At 45.3% G+C, this 21,046-nt stretch overlaps 1 protein-coding gene and 1 long non-coding RNA gene across 6 annotated transcripts in view; one reads left to right on the top strand and one right to left on the bottom strand.

Annotated features, from left to right (window-relative positions):
- The window catches only part of arhgap42b (Rho GTPase activating protein 42b), a 46,533-nt gene that overhangs the window by 21,472 nt on the left and 4,015 nt on the right, over positions 1–21,046 (bottom strand). For 4 of the 5 annotated variants that reach the window (XM_040175668.2, XM_078104641.1, XM_078104606.1 and 1 more), the window contains exons 2-3: positions 13,511–13,606; positions 10,769–10,830 (exon numbers count right to left, since the gene is read on the bottom strand). In XM_040175668.2, coding sequence (XP_040031602.2) covers positions 10,769–10,830; positions 13,511–13,606 — 158 coding nt within the window. Of the gene's footprint in view, positions 1–392; positions 461–10,768; positions 10,831–13,510; positions 13,607–21,046 lie in introns of those variants that run through there. The other variant, XM_078104737.1, reaches the window with a different exon arrangement.
- Positions 5,159–9,299, top strand: LOC120818604 (uncharacterized). Its single transcript, XR_005712184.2, has 2 exons — positions 5,159–5,348; positions 6,416–9,299. It is a non-coding gene; the product is annotated as an uncharacterized LOC120818604 (long non-coding RNA).

Genomic DNA, 21,046 nt, shown 5'->3' on the forward strand with positions numbered 1-21,046 from the left:
TAAGTTGACTTTGTATTTTGTCAGAAGAATTTTTCAGGCAGCAGCACTTTACGTTGTTTTCATGTTTCATGTGTGGCGGAGTGTTTTATTAAAGATTGACATGGAGGGCTGCTGTGTTGACATGAAGCCCCACTTTCCACGTGCATGTGGGCTCATGTTGTAAACTGTAATGTTTAAGTGTCTCCAAGGAGGACTCACTACTAACTACATAGATACGTTAGCTTAGTTAGTGGTATCGTGTAGGGAAGGTGAGGCAAAAGTTAATTTTCTTTTTCTTTGGGATTAAATGACTACACTCAAACATTACAGTGATTCTGTTACCTACACTATCTCAGGCAATAGCGTAATTTCTTTCAATACAGCCTGTGCAGTATACTGTAAAGTCCTTTTACCATGTTCATGCATCACAGTGAAGGCTGCATGACATCTCCTGTCCGTGATTTCAAGGGCCACACCTGAAGAACCTCAGGGACAAAGGCAGGGACAGAGTCAGGTGATGGAGAGATCCTCACTGCAAACTGAAACAGGCACACGTGCACTCACGTCAATGAGCCAGTTAAATGTGTCATTAGTCTGGTTTTTACCTTCATAGCAGCAGTACTTGTAGGTATGTCCAACCATTCATTTAAAATAATTGTTTGTGATTGAACATTTAGATTCCCACCCTAATTCTAAAGCATATAACTGTCTTAATGAGCATTATGTTTAACTGTTTGCATATAAAATGACTGGAGAGATTGACTTTGGTCTACACTTTCTCTTCGAGATGCACAACCTGATGGGGACGATGCAGGAGAGGCTTTGACTGTAGCCTCAGTAATCCAGCAGATCCCCGGTCGAGCTCACAGACATCTGCTTTTGGAAGATGGGCAAGCATTCACTTCCTGTGAAATGGTCTCATTGCTGTCTGAACATCACACTGTATGGTACCCATGTGTCAGTACTGCCATTAAGAAGGGTCCAGGATTTGATAAGAGTGTGATACATGTGTTAAATAGAGGTTGGCAGGAGCATGGTTCTGTGTTATAATGTGTTTAACTTGTGCTTATTATTTATCTTTCTATTCTTTAGTAAAAACAAACAAAAACAATCTTTTTTTTTTAATACTACAGCTTTTTATGCCACCTTGTTATAATGCGAGTGAGCAAAATAAACACACAACTATCTATTTACTGTGCTTTATTTGTGATTAGTTACACATGAGATTGGAAATGTCATCTGGTCACTGGTGGATGCAAGCTCTCAAAACAGGTTTTTTTTTGTTTGCATAATAAAGACAGAAATCTACTTTCACACACTTGAGGCCGGTTAAGACGAGTCAGCAGTTAACGACAAAAAACAATCAATGAAAAATTGTGAATCCCCAAAACCACAAGATATAAATGCTCATAAATGAACACAAAAAACATCAGGCTGATGTGTCCAGTAGTATGCATGATTAGCTGTGGACAGACACACACACACACACACACACACACACAGAGCCCATCTCATTACAATTGAAACGACTATAAATGATTAGTTACAGCTCTACAGTAGAGTTTTAATTATAACTATATAAGAAAGTGTGTCTTGGATGACTCTACTACACACTGTACAATTTGAACTTAAGGTAATAAGGTCACATGTAAGATGGAGGACAAAAGAGCATGTGTACTGCACATGCAAGGAAGGGAACTTCTAAAAGACGATGGAGAAAAACACATTAGGAATGATTTGGGGCCGAGTTAAAATAAAGTGTACCAATGAAACAACATTATCTTCAAACTTTATCGCTCTCTTGTTTTCATTTTGAATGCAAAATTGCACATAAAATAAAACATCACCGCTGAAAACCGTTACTGCTGGCCGTCGCTAGATGAAGTTTGGAAGCGTAAGAAAGCGAAAGGAAGACAATGACACTCCATTGGGAGCGTGGAGGGCATTTGACGGTCATCACAGCGAGCTTGCATAATCCCCCAGTCATATCCAAGTCATCACGTTATCTACTGTCAACAGCAAGAATTATACTACTCTGCCAGTGTGGTAATAGAATTTCCTCCGTTTTATCTCCCATGCTTTCGGTATAATTGAGCCGTGGAGCGTTACTGTGCTTTAAATGTAGATTTCCAATACCACGCCGCACTTCTTTTTCATTTTCTGTTCAATGGACAGACGTAGATAAAAAAGCCCCGAAAGCCTGTGAGGGGGATTATGAACTAATATTTAGAGTTGAATGAAAGCAAGTGAGTTGAATTATTTCAGAAAGTTAAAAAGGTAATCTGCCCAAAATCTGCACTCACAACATTAGGATGTTTTAGGTCCTCGATTAGGCTTAAATTCACACTTTATCTTCCAATTGAGCGTCTCGGATCCTTTCATTATAAATGGGATGAATTCGGGCATTAGAGCACATCATATCCAAACCAATGCACAGAGCAGACTAAATACACTGCAATCAGATCACAATCGCAGATCACTTCACTTCCAATAAGTCCAGTCAGATACATGTGGTGAAAGCGACCGACTCACTTAAGACTCAATGGATCATTTCAAACGGGCCCTGTGCCAGAGCCTCTCTAAACAGGATTTAATCCATACGAGTGAGCCCAGTGTGATGCTTGAAAGGAGGAAATAGTGCTAAGCAATTTCAATCAGAGATATGGGGAGGAATGTCAATGTGCTAGGTTTTTTCCCCCGGCTCCGGCTTCTACCCGTCTACGCGCATTGAGTGTCGCGCTGAGATTCATTTGCGGCCGATCAGGACCGAGGAGAGATCAAATTGAATCGTGAGTGAGTGTGCCAACTGAAATGTGCCTTTTTAAATCTTTTAAAGAATTAGTTTGAATATCTACTCTAAACAATTTGGGAACACAACCGGTCTTCCGTGAGAAATGAAATGATGTGTATCGGACCTTTAGTTTGTTCCCCAGCTTTTTCCATTCAGTCCATTCGGTGAACAGCGTCTCTACACATTCGCCTGGCAGAGGAGCCTGCAGGTGATCCGATCCTCGCTGCGGAACGCTCGCAGCTCCGAGAGGACACAATTATTTTTAGGCCAGAATCGTGTTGTGTGTCCTGGAAACGTTACACATTACACATGCATGTTGTGTTTCAGATCCACACTGCAGGTGGGATGCGTTTGTGCAATTCCGTCCTTATATGCCTGTAGCTTATAATCATCGCAGCATTCAACTGTGACCGGCTCCGCCTCACTGGTTGCAGTCTGTAAGTCTATAACTGGGTAGTAAATATCTTTTATAGGCTTTTTGCACGTTAGGTTTTGACAATGTCCTCACAATGAAAAGCCATCTTAATGCACCTAGAGCCCCGCTGCCTCACTGCAAATCAACGCAATCTCTCCAGATATGAAGACACACATATCAGCCCGGCTGCTCTCCCCGGGTCGAAGAGACGTCATAAAAGCTTACTCGAAAACACGCTGCTGCATTCAAATGAAAAGGGACTTTTCTTGCTTTTTGTTTGGTAATTCCACTTTTCGCACACAATATTCCAGAAAATATGAATTCCGGCAAAGTGGAGAGTTCTAGAACAAGACTGGCCTGTGCTTTCCATTTAATATCGGACAATTATGACAAGTTCAGAGTACTTGATAGAGTAGGCGGAGTATCAGCCTACTGTGATTGACATGGAGCAACGCTACTATGATGTAATATATGGCATTATTAATAATTATTATTATGAAACAACCATATCCTCAAGTCCTTATCGTTGGGGGAGGCTGAGACTTTTCCCGTCAAAGTTCACCTAAATCAAAACTCACTCATGTGCAGCTGCCAGTCTGCTTTGCGGCCTTTGACTCTCACATTCTGCGTCACGCATTGACACTTTAAAAAAGCCCAGTTGTGTGATGCTATGCAGCTAAAGTGGACCATTCCGTCAGCATCGGCACACATTTACTTTCCCCACAAGACGCGGAGCCTGCTGTTTATTGGATTCAGTGTAATTATTGTAATATTGTAAAAATAATAAGAGGAACGTTCGAATGTAATTCCGTCCAACTCTTTCTGATCAAGCTCAATACTGAGAGACGGCGAATAGAGATGATAGATACTTATTTAATGAAGAGTGGCCCCCACTAAGCCCTCGCCTCGGTTGAGCGTTGGCGTGTGACACGGCCCTCACGCTGCTGACACGCGGCTGATTTGAATGTACAATAATGTCAACGTATTAGGTGTTAACATGCAGCAGTGAGCCTCCGGTGTAGCCGAGGAATGCTAATGACGGGCGGGATAACGAGGCCGCGTCCGCCCGAGCGCCGGACATCTGCACTTCTTCGCGACTTCGCATTACAGCTAACGGCGGCCAGCGGCGTCACGTGGACGCATCGGGCATCGCTCGCGCCAGCAGTCTCAATGACAGCAGCAGGCGACCAAAAAGGAATTAGCCAAACTCATTAGAGGAGGTGTGAGCAAAGGCCCCCGAAAACCTAATTAATGCGTCATATGCACCAGAACCGTTATGGCCCTCATTATCTCCACGTCGCATTTTCATGCCGACGGTGTGACCTTTTGTCCAATAGAGGGAGGGCTGCGCTGTGTGTCTCGGTCACGTATGTGTGTGTGTGTGTGCGGGGGTAGTGGGGGCGGTAGTGGGGGAGGAGGGGAGGTTGACGGACAGTTGAAGATAGTGGCCCCATTTACTCGTTGACAACTGGGTGTCAAAACCTGTCAGGTGTGTGTGACTGGCCCTAGATTATGGTTGCAGAAAAGTACAGTTGCCCCCAGGCTGCGCTCCCAGTGCTCCAGAACTAAACATTTATAGCTACAACCCAACTGTTGTCATAAGAAATTTAATTGGATTCTGAAAAAAAATGAAAAAAAGAATTGAAGCTAGCAGGCAAGAAGTGTAAAGCAGGCAGGGGGGAGTTTACCGCTGACTGAGTGAGGGATTTGCGCTGTGAAGTTACACAGACATTTAAGCCCCCATGTTTCATGTGTTAATTCATGAGGATAAAAAGAGAGTCTCGCTGGGCTTTGTTGGATCCGGTCCCTCCGGAGCAGAGATGAGCGGCGGGCGATACATCACGCCAGCAAACAGCTCTCTTAGTCATTCGTTGCTGCTCCCTTTTTTTTCCCCCCCGAGAAACATCCGTCTCATGACTGACTTTCGTTTTACAGCGGAGGAGAAATCTGTGAGCTCGCTCGCTCGAAGTGACACGGAAGGAACGAGGAGACACGGAAAGCAGTGAGAGGAGAAGGAGGCGGGTGAGGCTCCTCGGCTCCCGCTGGGTTGGTCCTCCCGGTGTGGCGCCAGCGTGGTCTGATGGCCACGCCGGCTCCTTTTGTCGGCCATTATCTGTACCACTTTTTCTTCTTCTACAGAGTCTCTGTTGCCTAAGAATGAAGGTAAGAAGCATACGTGATTTAGGATCGAGATAAATGATGATGAGAGTACGTATCCATGCTGGGGGCGAGGCGGTGGCTCGTACTAAGCGAAGTACATTCACGCCGCGCAGTGGATCGCACTCGTTGTTTGATTAAACAAGCCGGTCGAGGACGCTGCTCAGAACAATGGCCGCCTTTCTTTCGCACTTGTTGTTCGAGGGTCAACAGGAACATTCCTCCCAGCTGACGGCGTACGAGCTGCCCACGGGGTCACTGCATCCGACACTTCACCCCAGGCGGTTTCAGCTCTGCGGCGGAGACGGATTGCGTTTAATTGAACGCCTTTAAAAGGCCGTCGAAGAAAATGTAGATTCTCTCAACATGGGGAATAAATAAGACGTAGCGCAGAAAACTAGCACTTAAGGGACTCTTTTTTATCTCATAGAGGGGGACGGAATGGGGAATAGAATTAAAAAGATGCATCTCGCACGTATTACAGAGATGGAAATGAAGGCGCAGCAGCTTGTTAAATATTGTTTTAAGATGCGAGCGGCGCCTCGACAAAACAGAGCGTCTGTCAGGCGTTTTATTGAACTTCACTATGAAAAAGTGAAATGAGCTGAGTGCATTGAACACAAGCTTATTATTTTTTTTCACTGTCTGCTACACTGGATTCGAGCGTCTCGTAAGAGGTCACTTTCAGAGAATCGTTTGGGATCTTGCAATGAGGACGAGCTGTGGCTGTCTTTGTGTGAACACTGTGCTCAACAAGGCCTGGAGGAAACTATGGTAACGCGCTCTCATTGAAATACAGATCGCATTACAGCGGGGGCCATAACACACACCAGCTCTCCTCATTCAAAGAGACCAAATCTGCCATTATACTTATACTTTATTTTTAAACGTTCTATTCATTTAAATGACATTGAACATCTATTGACATTTTAAAAAACATTAAAAGCACGTTATCACATCACAAGTTATTTATTAAAATGAAGACAATTTAATGTGACTGTTTTGCGCCTGTTTTTCCATTTCACCTTTTGATAAAATGAAACAACAACAGGAAACCTCTATCTGTTTTCCAGAGCAGCCATAAAAGGCTTCCTCCCGGGGGGATTTTAGCATCCAAAAGCCACAACATCAGGCCACTGCCCTTCCACTCGCAAATGCCATCCAAGCTCAGCCGTGCTGAACCTTCTCAAGCCATGCAGAACTTGAACCACTTTCACTCTTCTTTATGCCGCCGAAAGGCTTATCCGCAAAGGGAATTACAGCAGGAATCTTTTTTTTTGTGTTGAGAGATAGAATTTGGGATGTCTTTCTGTGGAAGAACACATCGGTGTAGCTGGTGAGCCAATCACAAAGTGTAAAAAAAAGACAGATTTCAAGGCCTGACCACCCGCCGGAGCAACGGACAAATAAGGCGCTCCATGCCCGGCGGGGCCGACAGATTGGGTCACTGCTAAGAGCCGGACCCCATGTAGCAGAGGCCCCACCCTTTCCTATATTCCACTGAGGACAGACCCCCAACAGGTCACCGCGACACCTGCTTTGAAGTGTTTGCGTATCAGCGACTCTTATCGGTGCAGGTGTGAAGCGGTGAAAGTGGAGCCAGCGAGGCGGCGCCGGGAATGAATCTGGGTCTCATTTCTGGACCGGCTGCTGAAAAGTTGAGACCCATTCAGCGTGACGAGCATCTTTTTTTTTTTTTACCAAAGTGTGGATACAACCGTCTTATCGGCCGTCATCTCTCAGATCATCTGGGAGCCGTTGCAGCAAACGGGAAGCAGAGTCCCATCGAGTATAATTCACGGCATTTCTTGTTGAGCGGATGGTGTTGTTCCCTCGTTGAGAGCATCTGGCAAACATGTGTGTCGGTTTGAGATGCGCTGAAGGCCCAGTGGCTTCGAATGACGCCCTCTGTGTGCTCACCTGTGAGCGACGCGATGACAGCCGGCTGGATTTGGGGCGATGGCACTTTCCCGGCCTGTAATCGCCCCCCCCTGCGGCTCTGCTTCTGTGTCTCCGCTCAGCTCGATACGCCGCGCTGAGACAGGCACAACAAAGCGCGGAGAACGTTTCACCGTAGAGCGATCCCCTGTCAAACTAAACGTCTCCACAAACGTCCCGTCCCGTATTCTCTGCTTTCGCAGCACTTTTATCAAATGTAATGAAGAAACTTAATCGTTCTTTTATTCCTCCCGGCGTCCAAAAAAATGGTTTGTTGACGCCGACATGTCTTTTGTAGTAACAAGATGAATTATGGAACACCTGTGGAACAATTTATCAGTCATATATTTGGTAGCGTAAACTGGACCATATACGTGGGCTTTAAAAGAGGTTTGTGGTTTGTGGAGCAGTGATTTAACGGCCGGGGAGCAGAATATAATATGCTTACAAATGGCTTCATGGCTACTTTGTGAGAACTATCGCATTCCCTTTGCATTCCTTCTACAAACGGGTATGATTAAAAGAGAAATCTGAAATGATTTACTTTTTATGTCAGCATTTAAAAACTCCCTCTTACTGCTGGTCACAGCCCCCCATTCATCTCGACCTATATCGCGCATACTTCTCACCTGCATTTTGAACAGAGATTCTGTTAAAGAACTAAAAGCCGTACCGATAACGGCCTTTTGTTTAGTAAAAGAGAAAAAAGAAATGTAGGGGGGTAGCTGACAGATGTCGAGGATATTGGGAAAGTAAAACTGTATAGATTGCAGTCAGGAAACTCAAACTCAGCTAAACTCAATAGGAACAATTAAAGAGGGATTACACCCATTTTTCATACAGGTTATTCCTAAACTTTAAGACAGTTCAATCATCAAGTACACATGAAAAACCTCAAATATAAAAGGTCATGATGTCTAAAGTGTAAAGATCTCACTTGGGGAAAACTAACATTCAGTTGCCCAGTCCAATGCCCAATGTTCAACATGAGAACTCCATCTGGAGGCCCATGAAGAGTTTCCAATATAGTACTGCATAATTTGATATTCACTGCATTTCTAAGAAGCTACGTATTTCAGTATTTCCAAACAGTCTACTCCCATTGATCTAATATCTCATACTAATCTCATACGTGGGTTGGGGGGCAAAAGAATAACAGCAGACCTCAGAATCAAACTTAATAAAAAGGGACTACATTACAATAAAAAAAGAATAGCCACATTGAAGCTTCTTCAGATAATTCAGCTCTGGACCGCATTCATTACCTGTGAAATGATAAAGGTTTGCCTAAAGCTGGTGTAACATTCATCTTGTTCACAAACAGCCTGTCAGAGCTGGTTATCCGGAGAGAGTTTTCTGGAGTCCAATGCGCATGATATTAATGCTGAAACTATATTTATTTTGACCTAGACTAAATAATTTACGATGGAGCACACTGTGGACACACTTTAACATTTGATTTAATGAGAAAGTGTGTCCAAACGTCGGACTGGTAGCCTACATATATATGCTTTATTTAGATCACAGTCCTGGCAACAGGCCTAATGACCACTGAACTGCACACGGCCCGTTGAAAGGGAAAGTGAGCTCAGTGCTTTAGTAGCACCCTAAAGGTCACGGGGTTGTTTGACTTACAAATGTGCCCCACCTTGGTATAATCTTCTTCAAAAAAAGATATCAAAGTGCTTTCACAGCTTGTGGATTTATGAAAATACAAAGGTCTACATATGACTTTAGATTCATGTCCAACACTTGTGTCCCAGGAGATTGAAAACATGTGCAAGCTCGACTTGGTGCAAAGTGCAAAGATAAGAGCGGCGTTTGTTGCGTATTCCTGTGATCCGATGAGCTATAAATAGATGTGTATCTCAAATCTATCTGAATGAAGTACTGTAGCCTGTGCGACTCGTCATTACTCGTCACTCCTTGGCTTGTGGTATCATTTCATTTCTGTGTCCGTCTTTTCCTTGTCATCTCGATTCGTTTTGGTTCCACGGCCCACAAAATAAAGCCGCAGACTAATCATCGCTCTTTTCTCTGTACTTCTGCGCGTACAAATGCCGTAAAAACACATTCACACCTTTAAAGCAGTTTCCCCTCCTTGTGCCTCCTACATTCCCGATTCCCCAAAATATGCACTGCAGCAGTGCATTAAAAAAAGAGCAGTCTTAGAAACCAAGTAACCAGGTTGTGCACAAATCTGCACTGATCTTCCCCGACAGCCGTCAAATGACCACCGATGCAGCGGTGAGACAGACTTACCACCATATGCCCGAGCCTGGCGAGAGCCAACCAGCCCTGTGTCACACACCGTTTGTTGGCGAGTGCTCTTTTATGTTTCTCCCTGCTTGAGAAAATATATTTGTATAATTACTAAATTGAGAAGCCTTGCTAGTTCAGACCAACAGGGGCGTCACGCTCTCCATCTACAGCAATCATTTATTCACGACGCGCTTTGAGATGACAAAAAAAAAAAAAAAAGGTCCCTTTATGCTTGTCGAACTGATTAGGATGACGGGATGATATTCCATAAAGCGACATTGCCTGCGCGGCGGTGACCCACATCTTCGCAGGGCAACTCTCTCCATCACAAACATGTAGCTGCACTGTGAGGGACATGCTCGCAGTTAGCCACGCGATTAGGAGCCTCGACATTAACATCCAGCGGACGAGGGCGTTTCTGAGCAGCACCGGCTGCACAAGGCGCAGGCGAGCAGAGGTGCTTCACATCTGCTCCTCTACGCAGAGCGAAGTGGTAATGACAATGTCTGGGCTTGGTATAAAACCTACCAGTGAAACCTGCCGCTGATCTCTTTCTGCATATCAGACTTGGTAAATCAGACGCACCGCTGAAGGTTGGGGACTACGGTAATTCCCGCCTGTACTTCTATGCAGCACCCTTTGAAACGTTGACCGTGGCAAAAGAAATGCAAAGTGCAGGCCCCGTCTTCTCCTTCTGCATCAGCAAGAGCAACACGGGAACGAAGGCAAGGACGTCGTAGCATAGTAGAATAAAGTATAGAACCTTTCACTGGACCAAGTACACAAAAGGGAAATAAACGCAACGCTGTGTTTGAGTAGACCAAAGAAGGAGAAGGTGTTCCATGTTTTGTGTCTGTGTTCAGTACCTGTTTTTCTCTCTCAGTTCCTGCTACTATGAATTGGAAACACTTTTCTGGGTAATTCCAACCTCATTGTCTCTCCCCCCGCGGAATAAGGTGACAGACTGGTGTGCAGATAAATGATCAGGATACAGGCGCCCTTTCTATATTGGTGCACGGCGGGAAATGGGAGATAGGAAACCTGCAGACACGCTTTTTTCTTTTCACCAGATGTCTGTATTTCACACCGGTCCAAATGAATACATACGTGGCAGCACACACCATTTTCGAGAGCATAAAAGCCAGAAAAAACATGTGCTCTTCCTCTGTTTGGTTCTTTGGGACTTACAAAAACACGTATAACACCAAAAGAATGTGCATTCTTACCAAGCGTCTTCTTTCCTCTTCAACGGTGGTCAGAAGCTGGGAGAACTCTTTGAATGACTGGGCTGAAATACAAAGACACATCACTGCTACAACACCACATCCAAACGTGAAATACCGCGTGTTCGGCCAATAAAATCTTCAGCGTGTACAACGCATCGCACACAGCGTAATGTTCACACGGTGCAAGATTAAACACAGTGGCCCAGTCGTTAAAACATCAGATGTTCCCGGCTGTAGCGTGGTGCTAAAAATGTTTATTTGCGCTGCGGCGTCGGTGCTTCTGTTGCAGCACATTTTCAGAACCTAATAAAACCAAGCAGCTGTCCAATTTTAAACCAGGACTCGCAGAAATAAAAAAAAAAGGAGCAATACTTCAATTAAATGGAGCCCACTGAATGCGGCTCTCTATTGTCATCCTCCCTGCCAGGCTTTACAACAAGACGTCACCACGCACCGATGAGGTGGCTGAGGTGGGTCCGTGTCTGCGGGGCTACACGGCGTCGCCTCATCCGCTCCGAGGATGTGTGCTTCACACCTTCATTGAATGGAGGGTCAGGCACAGCGTGGCCTCAGCTGGACAGATGGAGCGTCGTTATCGGGGAGCCATGCATCATCGGAGACATTTGGGTCCATTTGCACGCCAGCGCTTTTTTCAAAAAATAAGACCAGGGGGCAATGATTTGGTGGCAGTGATCTTGCAGGCGGGCCTATTAACGCCACTGGCTGCTCGATCAACAGCGCAAACCCCGACGCGGGCAAAGGGCACAGCTGGAGCCGTTGACGGGACAAGATTAGACTTAGAAGCAAGGAAATGGGAGTCAAAGTGAGGTTACGCCGTGCATATCATTCACTGGTAAGTGGGGAGAAGGAAATGATGACCCCTTGAATCACTGAAGGAAATAGAATTCTCTATCTCAAGCGAGCGGACGAATAGGAAAGGCTCATAAAATAACTAAAAGAGAGACATTTACTGTCCATGTACAGCATATTATAGGATTTTTTTCAATTCCATGGATTTAAAAGCCTTTCTCCTTGATATTTAACTTTTTAGATCTATAAGAGACTAAAGGACTGACCTTCCGAGAGGAAGCCACGTCACTTTTTCTACCAAAAAAAAAATCAAAATTTCAATAGCCGCATCAATCTTTTGGTTCCATTGATTCCCTAATAACTGGCTGGGAATGTGAATGTCACTGCAGGAAGTCGAAGAGCAAAATCAATAAAAGGTCAGGTGGACAGGTCTGGGGGGCCTCGGCGCCGGGCGGGGACGTTGGGAGCATCAAAGTGATTCGCACCGATACCGCATCGAGACCACGGCTGGCATTCACTCAAGGGTCCGGCTATGTCAGTCAGAAGGCTCACTGTCACTGATGACCACATTGATTCTTTCATTCCACCCCCCCCCTCCCCTCAAACAGTAATCATGGCCTTTTCTCACCGACATGGTGGCTGAACACGAGAGTGTAGCTTCTAGAGCAAATCATATCGCCATTTCTTTCCCCGGTGTTTTGCGCTTACAGCTCTTTCTTTCCGTGTTAGCACCAAGGTTGCACCATTTTAAATCCCGCGGAATGTCACACGGTTTCCTGCTGTTATCTCACACTCTAAACCCCCCTCAAGGGAATTTGCCAATTTACACAGGCAATAGAATCCCTGCACACAGACGCCTGTGGCTCCGTCGTTTGAGCCACGAGCTCAGGCCAATTCACCAGCTCCTAATTGTGTCCAGGCGTTTGCACTGTAAATACTGGGCCGGGCCATCTACATAGCAGGTGGGCAGCTAAAATATTCCCTGTTCAATTTGGGATGGACACCACTTGTGATCCGGGGGGGGGCATTGTCTGAATTTAAAGCGTACTTCAGGCTAATGAAGCGTGGAGTTGGGTGTGTAGTTTTCCAATCAGCACAATTGGTCTGCCGCAACCTCTGCTCATCACCGAGCCTCTTCAGCCTCGGTAGGAAAAAGAGGAAAGCCGGACTATTCATCACACATTGAGATGAACATTACAGCCTTATGTAGAGGAGGTCGATATCCAGTCTAACCCTCACAGATGGACGGTAATTCAGCATTCTCTAAAGCCTCAGAGCAAAGGAGTCGAGCTGTGGATAATGAGCAGTGGAGAAAAAAAGAAGAAGAAAAGAAGGAGAAGAGGGAGAAGAGGGCAGACTGGGATCCCTGCCCATTAGAGCCGGAGCGGCCTTCTCCACAGCTGCTTTTATACTGCTGTTGCAGGCTAGGAGGCTCGCACCTCCATTAATCTCTGACACTGATCACATTTAGGCCCTCTGATCTTTTACAGGCTTGAAAAGATCCAAAGGAAGCATCAAAGAAAATCAATAGCATAAATTATGCATGCATCACAGACTTTAAGATCTATACACAATAGCCAAATCCCACTTCAACGATGCAGCAGAAAGCTGCTGTCTGAAAACTGCTCCCAATGACTGATAAAGCCCCCCGCCCTCCCTTTTTTCTATTTAATAATTCCACTAATATGCAATTGTTAAAATATAACAATGTCATGTGGGCACTTGGTCCTTGGCCAGCGGACATTATCTCCCTGGCAACGTGTCAGCGCTACATCCAAAGGCGTCCAAGATCCTCACGAGAGAGTCCGAAGGGAAATGAAAGACACGGTTCTGATTGAGGGGACAATCAGACTAATGGGATAGAATATGGGGAGGGGGGACACGGAAGAACAAAAAAACAGAAGGGAGCCGCCGTGGCCAAAGTGATCTTACCGATGTTCACCTCGTCATCCGTCTCTGCGTCGCCGATGCACTCAAACTGGAACTCCTGCAGCGACAGGGAGAACTTCTGGACGGCGGCGGACAGATCTGGAGAGTCAAGAGGGGTTAGACGGTGAAACGCTGCACAAACGAGTCACTGGGGACGTGAAGTCGGCATGCTGGATATAACAGTAGCCACAGCATCAGCGTGGCCGTTATGGTGTGCTGGCGGCTCTGCTGGCCGCGCGTCTCGTGTTTACATTCAGCTATCTGCTGCTCTTTTAATGCACCTTTGAAAATGACTCATACATGTGTGAAAATGTAGACCTATAAAAGCAAAGAATTAGTTTCCAATGATCTGGATCTAATGTACAAGAAAAAACACGTGATGAGAAAACACAATTAAGCTGCAGGATGAAGCAGCAAGTAGCTGAATCACATGAATCACTGCTCATTTCATTTCATTCTGATGTTTTATGCAACTACTTTCGACTTGTTCCATACCTGGGTTACGTTGTGTGGGTCTGCTGTGGGAGCACTGAAACTATATCCTTGCTGAGGTGAAAGTAACTAATGTGTTCAAGTACTGTAAAGAGTGGGCTGGAGCTTCAGCCCTTAATGGAGGCTTTTAATATTTCCTAATTCAGCGGAATTCATAATTCAATGCAAAATGGAGGTTCTGAAAGACTGGGAGATTTTCCTTTTGAGCCCACGCGGTTTGAAATGTACACTTTTCCCACATCCAGTGCCTCATTAATTGCTGCGCTCTTTTTCTTCTCTGACAGTCGTGTCTTCACTTAAAAAAAAAGACCTGTGAACTTAAAAGGCTGCTGCCAGGAAAGAGACGTTGCACACTGCCTACACTGCTGTGTCCATACACAGTTGTGAATTATTTCACACTCCGCTTCATAACTTGGCATCGTAGGAGCCTTGACTCTATATATGATCGTATTTACTACAACATTAAACAAATAACGATGCGATTCCATCAAAATAAAAGCAGAAATCATATTGTGAGTATCCGAACATCACGTTGTTTACCAAATAAAAACTGATTCTATAACTGATAATCTTGATCATCCGTGATGATGATGATGATGATAGTGGCTGAAAGTTAAAAATGTCTAAGATGACTCTTACTGTCCGGGATGGATTTGGTGTTGAAACCCGTACGGCTCCTCCTGGGACAACAACAGTTTATCTAACAGGCATCCCCAAGTACAAACCCGACCTCCCAGAAATCAATGCTCTCGTCTCCACAGGAACAGAAATGGTTTGGAAAACCTGATAAAAAACGAATCATGCAAGAGTTGTCAGCGGGTATCTCTTTGTTTGGGAAAAGAACAAGCGTGGTTGCATTGCATTTTACTCAATGACACCTCCGATCAAAAGGCTCTTAAAGACACGAGCGCGTGTGACCACTTGTGCATGTTGCCGAGTCGGCACCCGGTGGGACTTTTTCCACCAGCCGGTGACGTGCTCCCATCGCGCCTGCTTTGACTCAAAGGCTGCTGATTTGAAATCAATAGCTTTCTGCGGTCGTCTGGATGCGCTCGCGGGTCCGTCAATAATGGATCATCTCTCAGCTGTGACGTTCAGGCGGCCCGCAGCCCGTAAAAAACAAAGCGATTGTTACAGTGCACTCAGTGCTTCGGTAGCATCAAAATGGGAAAAACTATGACAAAATTGACATTATCCCCTTTGCTTTCTTTGTGAGAATATTTAAGAGTCGCCAATATCAATGTTTGCGTTTGCGTAACACAACAATATCTCAAACTGCCGATTACCAGACATTCGTTTTTACTTATTCCTCAACCGGATGGTTCCTCATTTCACTTGAATGTGATTTGGTCATTTGGTGTACTTTTCCCCACTATTAAGGACTATAATCTTTTGAGGAAGTTTACCTTAAATTCCAGGGGCCTTTTACCCCCCTTGAAAAAAGCGACATCATATGACCAAATTGGAACATAATCAAAATATATATTATAGATTCATTTTATTTGTAGATAACGTATGTAGTGTACCGTTTCCATAGACCCCTGCTTAGAAATGGTGGCTTCATTCCTCTCTTTAATAACTTAAATAATAAAATCGGGCTTTGGTGTCAGCTTCCAATCACTTAAAAAATTAAACAGGGGGAAAATAAGAGTGAGGGCAAAAAGCAGGAGAGAGATGGCGCAGCAGTGATATAAATATGACGTATCTCTACTCTTAGCAAGCAGTTGAATGCCATCGAAAATAACATGCATTATCATCACCAACATCTCAAATACGAGTTCATTCTTCACAACAGCATCCTGTTTTTCAAAAGGAAGCGAGAAAAAAAACAGAGCTTTTTGGGCCTGTCGAATAAATACATGAGCAGTTTAATAACTGGATCAGTATCCAAAATCTTGTCTGTCTGTAAACAACCTCAACAGCCTAAATAAGTACTGCGTGTGGACATACGTTGTAACATAAATGTGTAACGTAACGCTCAAGAAAGACCCGGCAAAACTATTTTGTGTATGTTTTCTGTCCGTATGCATGATTTACAAAGCTTGGGAGTCCCCACCAAGGATTTTGGGCCCTCTGCTCAATAGTGGGCACTGCGGGAAATATCGCTGGAGCAGTTAAAAAGAGTACGACTCAGTTGAAGTGATCATGGCCGAGCAGCGGAGATCAATGCAAACGGAATCGGTATAAAAGGAAGATAAATGAACAGCTTATATATTTCTTTACCGTAGGCTAGCAGGGAAGGAAAGATCTGTGGAAAGCGCGTCCTGCTGCCAGCCTCTTTGACCGGCTAACGGCTGGTATTTTGAATCCAAATATTTAAGTCTACTGATGAATTGCGTTTATGTTCATAAGCTTTTCAACTGAGCAAATAAGTTCCCAGTAAACCCGGATGACAAGAAGAGTTGCGTTGCACACCCCAAGAGCCCGGTTTGTGCGTTCATGGTGCTCTTTGCAGACCTGTCACGCCATAAGTGGCCATATTGCTAGTAATAGTCAATAACTCCTCGCAGGTGATGGACAGCAGCGGGCTGGAAATGCTTCCGTTGGTGAGGAGAGGGGGGAAATAAAGGAATAACAGACAGACAATGGAGAAGATTGGCAGTGGAGCAGATATTTCATCTCGGTGCTCTACATCTCTTGTGACAGAGGCAGTGAATTTGGTGCACTCCACTTTGAGCACGTTGAGGGTGGAAAACAGCCGCTCTGAGCAGCGGAGTAATGAAAGGAGAGAAGAGGCTCTTTGATAACGTCTGAATCTGAGCACGGTATTTACCACATGAAGTGGAACACCAGATGAAAAGGAAGAGAGCAATTGAAGGCTGAGTACCAGAGGTAAAAAAAGAAAGAAAGAAAAATAGATCTCTTTTAGACACTTTGACTCATTAACACACTATTTATACCGCCGCCTTAAAATAGTGTCGTCTAATCTTGTGACGTTCCGCAAACGTTTCATCCCGCCCCGCGGGCGCATTTCAACAAAAACCCGCGTTTGACCCACAGTAATGGCAGTTCACACGGCAGAGGCACAGAACCACGGTGGAGATGCAGCGTCCCCCTGCAGAGGGTTTGAATCACGGAGCAGCGGGTTGGCTGCCCGGTGTGTGAGATGTGAGGGCTACGGCTGTCATTCAACCCCCCCCCCCCCCCTCTCCTCCTTCCCTGTGAATCCTTTATCTCGTCGCCCGGGCAACAGCATAGACTGCTACCAAATTCCATCTGCCGACGACACGCAGACAGCACTGCAGGGAGTCCGCGGGTATCCGGCAAACAGCTGTAGCGCGATTGGCTTCAATTAGGATTATCAGGTCGTGAATTAAGGAGGCGCATGAATTCTGTGAGCGCGCTGCAGACCTTCACAGTGTGACGTCCACAAACAATGCACGTGTTCTGTGGGAGGTGTATTTGTACGACTGTCACGCGGGTCGATATTAGACTGCACCCCACAGATTCTTTATTCAAGATTCAATGTCTTATTTTAGAAGATGCATATCTGGTAGAATGCACATAATGTAAATGTAAAAGCATGAGCTAAATCATTAAATGTCACTAGTGGATACATAACCATTTCTGGTATGTATATATATATATATATATATATATATATATTGAGTGGCGAGTGAATTGTCGGTGAACTTTTGAACATCCATCATCTGGTTGGGAGCCATTCATCTCAGCTGGAGAGCAGTTTAGTGAGAAGTCGGAGCTACATCTCTGATGGGGAGTTTCAATTGGACGAGTTTTAGTTGTTTATTCGTGCGAGTCCTTATTGGCCTTGTTTCATGTTTTCTGGAGAAGAACATATGAATGTATATGTTAGATGATAGTCCTGCGGCATTTAATTGTGTGATACGTCACAGGCGTATTTTAGCGCATCAACTCCTTTTCAAAAGTATTTTTTTGCAAGTTCAATGGAGTTTTTGCAGTTTCCGTAGAGCTCAGCCAATCCGACACATCGAAATGCACATGAAACGTGTGACAAAGTTATTTAGTAAAATCAGAGACAAACATTATTTTTAAAATGTCCCGTCGGCTGGGTGACAACGACGGCCGCTAACACAGACGTGCTTCTAAAAACACACGGGCAAATATAGCTTCCATCAAAAAGCAACTTCTCCTTCTGCCAAGTAGCGACACACATGTGCGCTTCTCCCGAACCGACGGGGAGCGCAGCACTCGAGCTACGCGCGTATTTGTATGCGCTGCTTGTGTACAGGCGTGGCAGCAACAAGCCCTGAGCTCCATCTAACCAGCTTACTGAGGCACCCGGAGGTCTCTGTGATGCAACAGGAGGACTTTGATTCCATTTGGAGGGATTGTTACAGGCCACCTGCTCCTGCTTACGTTTAACGTCCGCCTGTCAGTTGCCCAGCAGGTGGGACGGAAAGTGAAAGTGTGTTGTGAGGGGGGGGGGGCGGGGGGCACTCCAGCAGCATACTGAGTGGTTTCCCACCTGAAACAAAAGCTCGCTGAAGGGTTGAGAAAAAGCAGTCGGTCCACCAGAGGTGCAGAAAGCTCTCGGCTGAATTAAACGTCAAGGCCTCTGTGCTACATGATGTTCATCCGGCTCGGTGTAAAGACACGTTACGGAACTTAACTCCTTTTACGAGGCATGACACTGAGGCAAACTACGTCTCTGGTATTTCCATAAAATAGGAAGCAGTTCACCGTAATAACTGTTTGTGTGCTCGCTATCGGCCCCTCAGGTCAACTAATGCGAAGCTGTTCCAGCGATGCACAGGTCACCGACGATCACCCTGAGATTGGGTTCAAAGGTAGCGCCTATCTTCTGCATTGATATCTACACGGCGCCAAACTATTGAAGAAATGCAATGAGCTGACAGCGGGTCTTTGAGCTGATGCGGCGGCGTGGCCTGGTCTAAAGATAAGAAGATAAAGGAGTAATTAGCCCTGCGATGCAGCCAGGATGGTTGAAGGCAGACCGTGTTCTTGCAACGCCTCTGACACCAAGGGGCAACTCGCCTCTGAGTGAAGCCTTTAGCGCAATTAGCATCGAAACGCCAATTAGCATAGAAACGCCCTTCAAAGTAAAGCAATTCTAAATAAAGAGACGGAGCTAATTTAAACCTCACCTCCATTGTCTCAACTCTTCTTGGCAGAAAATGACAACCCACGCTGGAAACGTTTTAATGTGTCATTCCAATCCTGGGTTTAGCATGTGCGTAGGCTCAGTCAACACGCTAGTTTGATCCGCACAATCTCCGCCCGTGAAGCCCCTGTGTGCATGACTCACTTTCTATTATTCTTTTAAAAACAGGTGGCCTTCACAAAAAGAGTATTTTATCTTGATAGGCTGACAATGTATATTTGGGAAACACGGAACTGAGTTTTAACACTTTGTAATATCAAATAATAAAGTGGCAAAAAAATGCGTCACTATGGAGCCAAATCCAGGTCAGAAAATGTTGATCATTTGAAAAACGAATGTGAATATGGAGGTTTTGATCTTGAACATTGAAAAATACAACATAAGTAAAATAAAAATAAGTGACCAATTTTTTTTATTTATATATATATTTTCAGATTCGCTGCATTATATTTTTCGGTTGCAGATCCTGTATTTTCAAGTTTCAAATCTTTTTTTTCCACTTTCGGATTCTTTTTTTCACATCCTTTTGCGGTGAGGAGAAGCAACAAACGCATCGGCAGGCACTGCCGGGCGCGGGCGGCGTGACAATCACTTTGACTGACAAGTCACTGACACTGACAAGTACAGCACGGTGCTTCAGAACGGACATGGAATCTGGAGTCTTACTCATTTCCCCCTCGCGGGGGGAGGCGGGGGGGAGGGGCGGGCTTCAAGGGACACAACTTTTTGTCAAAACCTGTCCTAAACCTGTCCACGAAAACACACGGGAGGCCCTCGCAGTGCTGCCCTCACCGCCTCGTCTCCTGTACGTTTTGCTTACGCTTTGCTTCCCTTACGTTCGCACACACAGGCACATATAGAAAACACACACACACACACAGAGGCCCAATGAGGTCCGGCTAAATGCTATCAGCGGGATGGGGGGATGGTTACACGGGCATGTTTACAGGACATTTCCTGTGGCTGAGCCTTGGGAGCCTCATGTGTCCTCAGACAAACAAACAGCCGAGCCTTCCCAAAGCCGCAGAGCGACTGTGAGATCACTTTTAGGAAGAAGAAGATGATGAAGAAGAGAAGAAAAAAAGACAGGCACTTCATCAGCGAGATCAAGTTGCATGAATACCTCGGTGTTAGCCAGGCACGGTCGGGGCAGATGAAGAAGCCGTTTGCAGACTTGCTAAATGCTGCATTTTTTTCTTTCACTCTATATAATGACATCAATGCGTGTCAGCCGGTGATTACTGCATGTGTCCCGGGGAGGGAGCATCACGGTAGTTGGAGAACAGGCGTGGGCCCCGGCTGACGGCAGAGGCTCAGCCAGCTGACATAATAACGGGCTGTCTTCTAGTTTAGACTGCAGGGGCTAATCTGGCTGCATTCTTTAAGGCTTATAACATTTTTACCGCTTACTCCGGTTCAGGACTCTTTTAAAGAGCAGCATGGAAACGGTGGTTTTGGGGGGTAATAATAACTATGAAGAGAAAAAAAAAAACATACTTTGGACATTTTTCCAGTTAAATTTGCAAAATCTTTCAAAGTTACGGCAACCAGCGTTATTTTTGGAAACGTGTAGAAATGATGTGTGAAGGACTAAGAGGGTCTCGGAGGACTCCATCGCTGCACTGGGGCCAGAGGACGGTTTCCACACACATTAATCAGTTCCCCTAAGATGTGATCCACACTGTGCATGTTCTACAGATAATACACAACACAGTAATCCGGCACGGCCTCTTAGGGAAAAGCTTTTTCAATACTCTTTTACCAGCAACTCTGTTTTTACAGGGTCCTTCCAAAATATGGATGGAGCCACTGTGACATCACCCGGAGCCCTCCGAGAGGATGCTGTGAAGCTGCAGCCGCTCCCACGGGGACACCAGCTCCGACACAAGCCCACTACAGGCTCAGCGGGAAATTACCAAGACTGCGTACTCTGAAGTTTT

This window comes from Gasterosteus aculeatus, chromosome 1 (genome assembly GCF_964276395.1).
Source record: "Gasterosteus aculeatus chromosome 1, fGasAcu3.hap1.1, whole genome shotgun sequence".
Taxonomy (NCBI): domain Eukaryota; kingdom Metazoa; phylum Chordata; class Actinopteri; order Perciformes; family Gasterosteidae; genus Gasterosteus; species Gasterosteus aculeatus.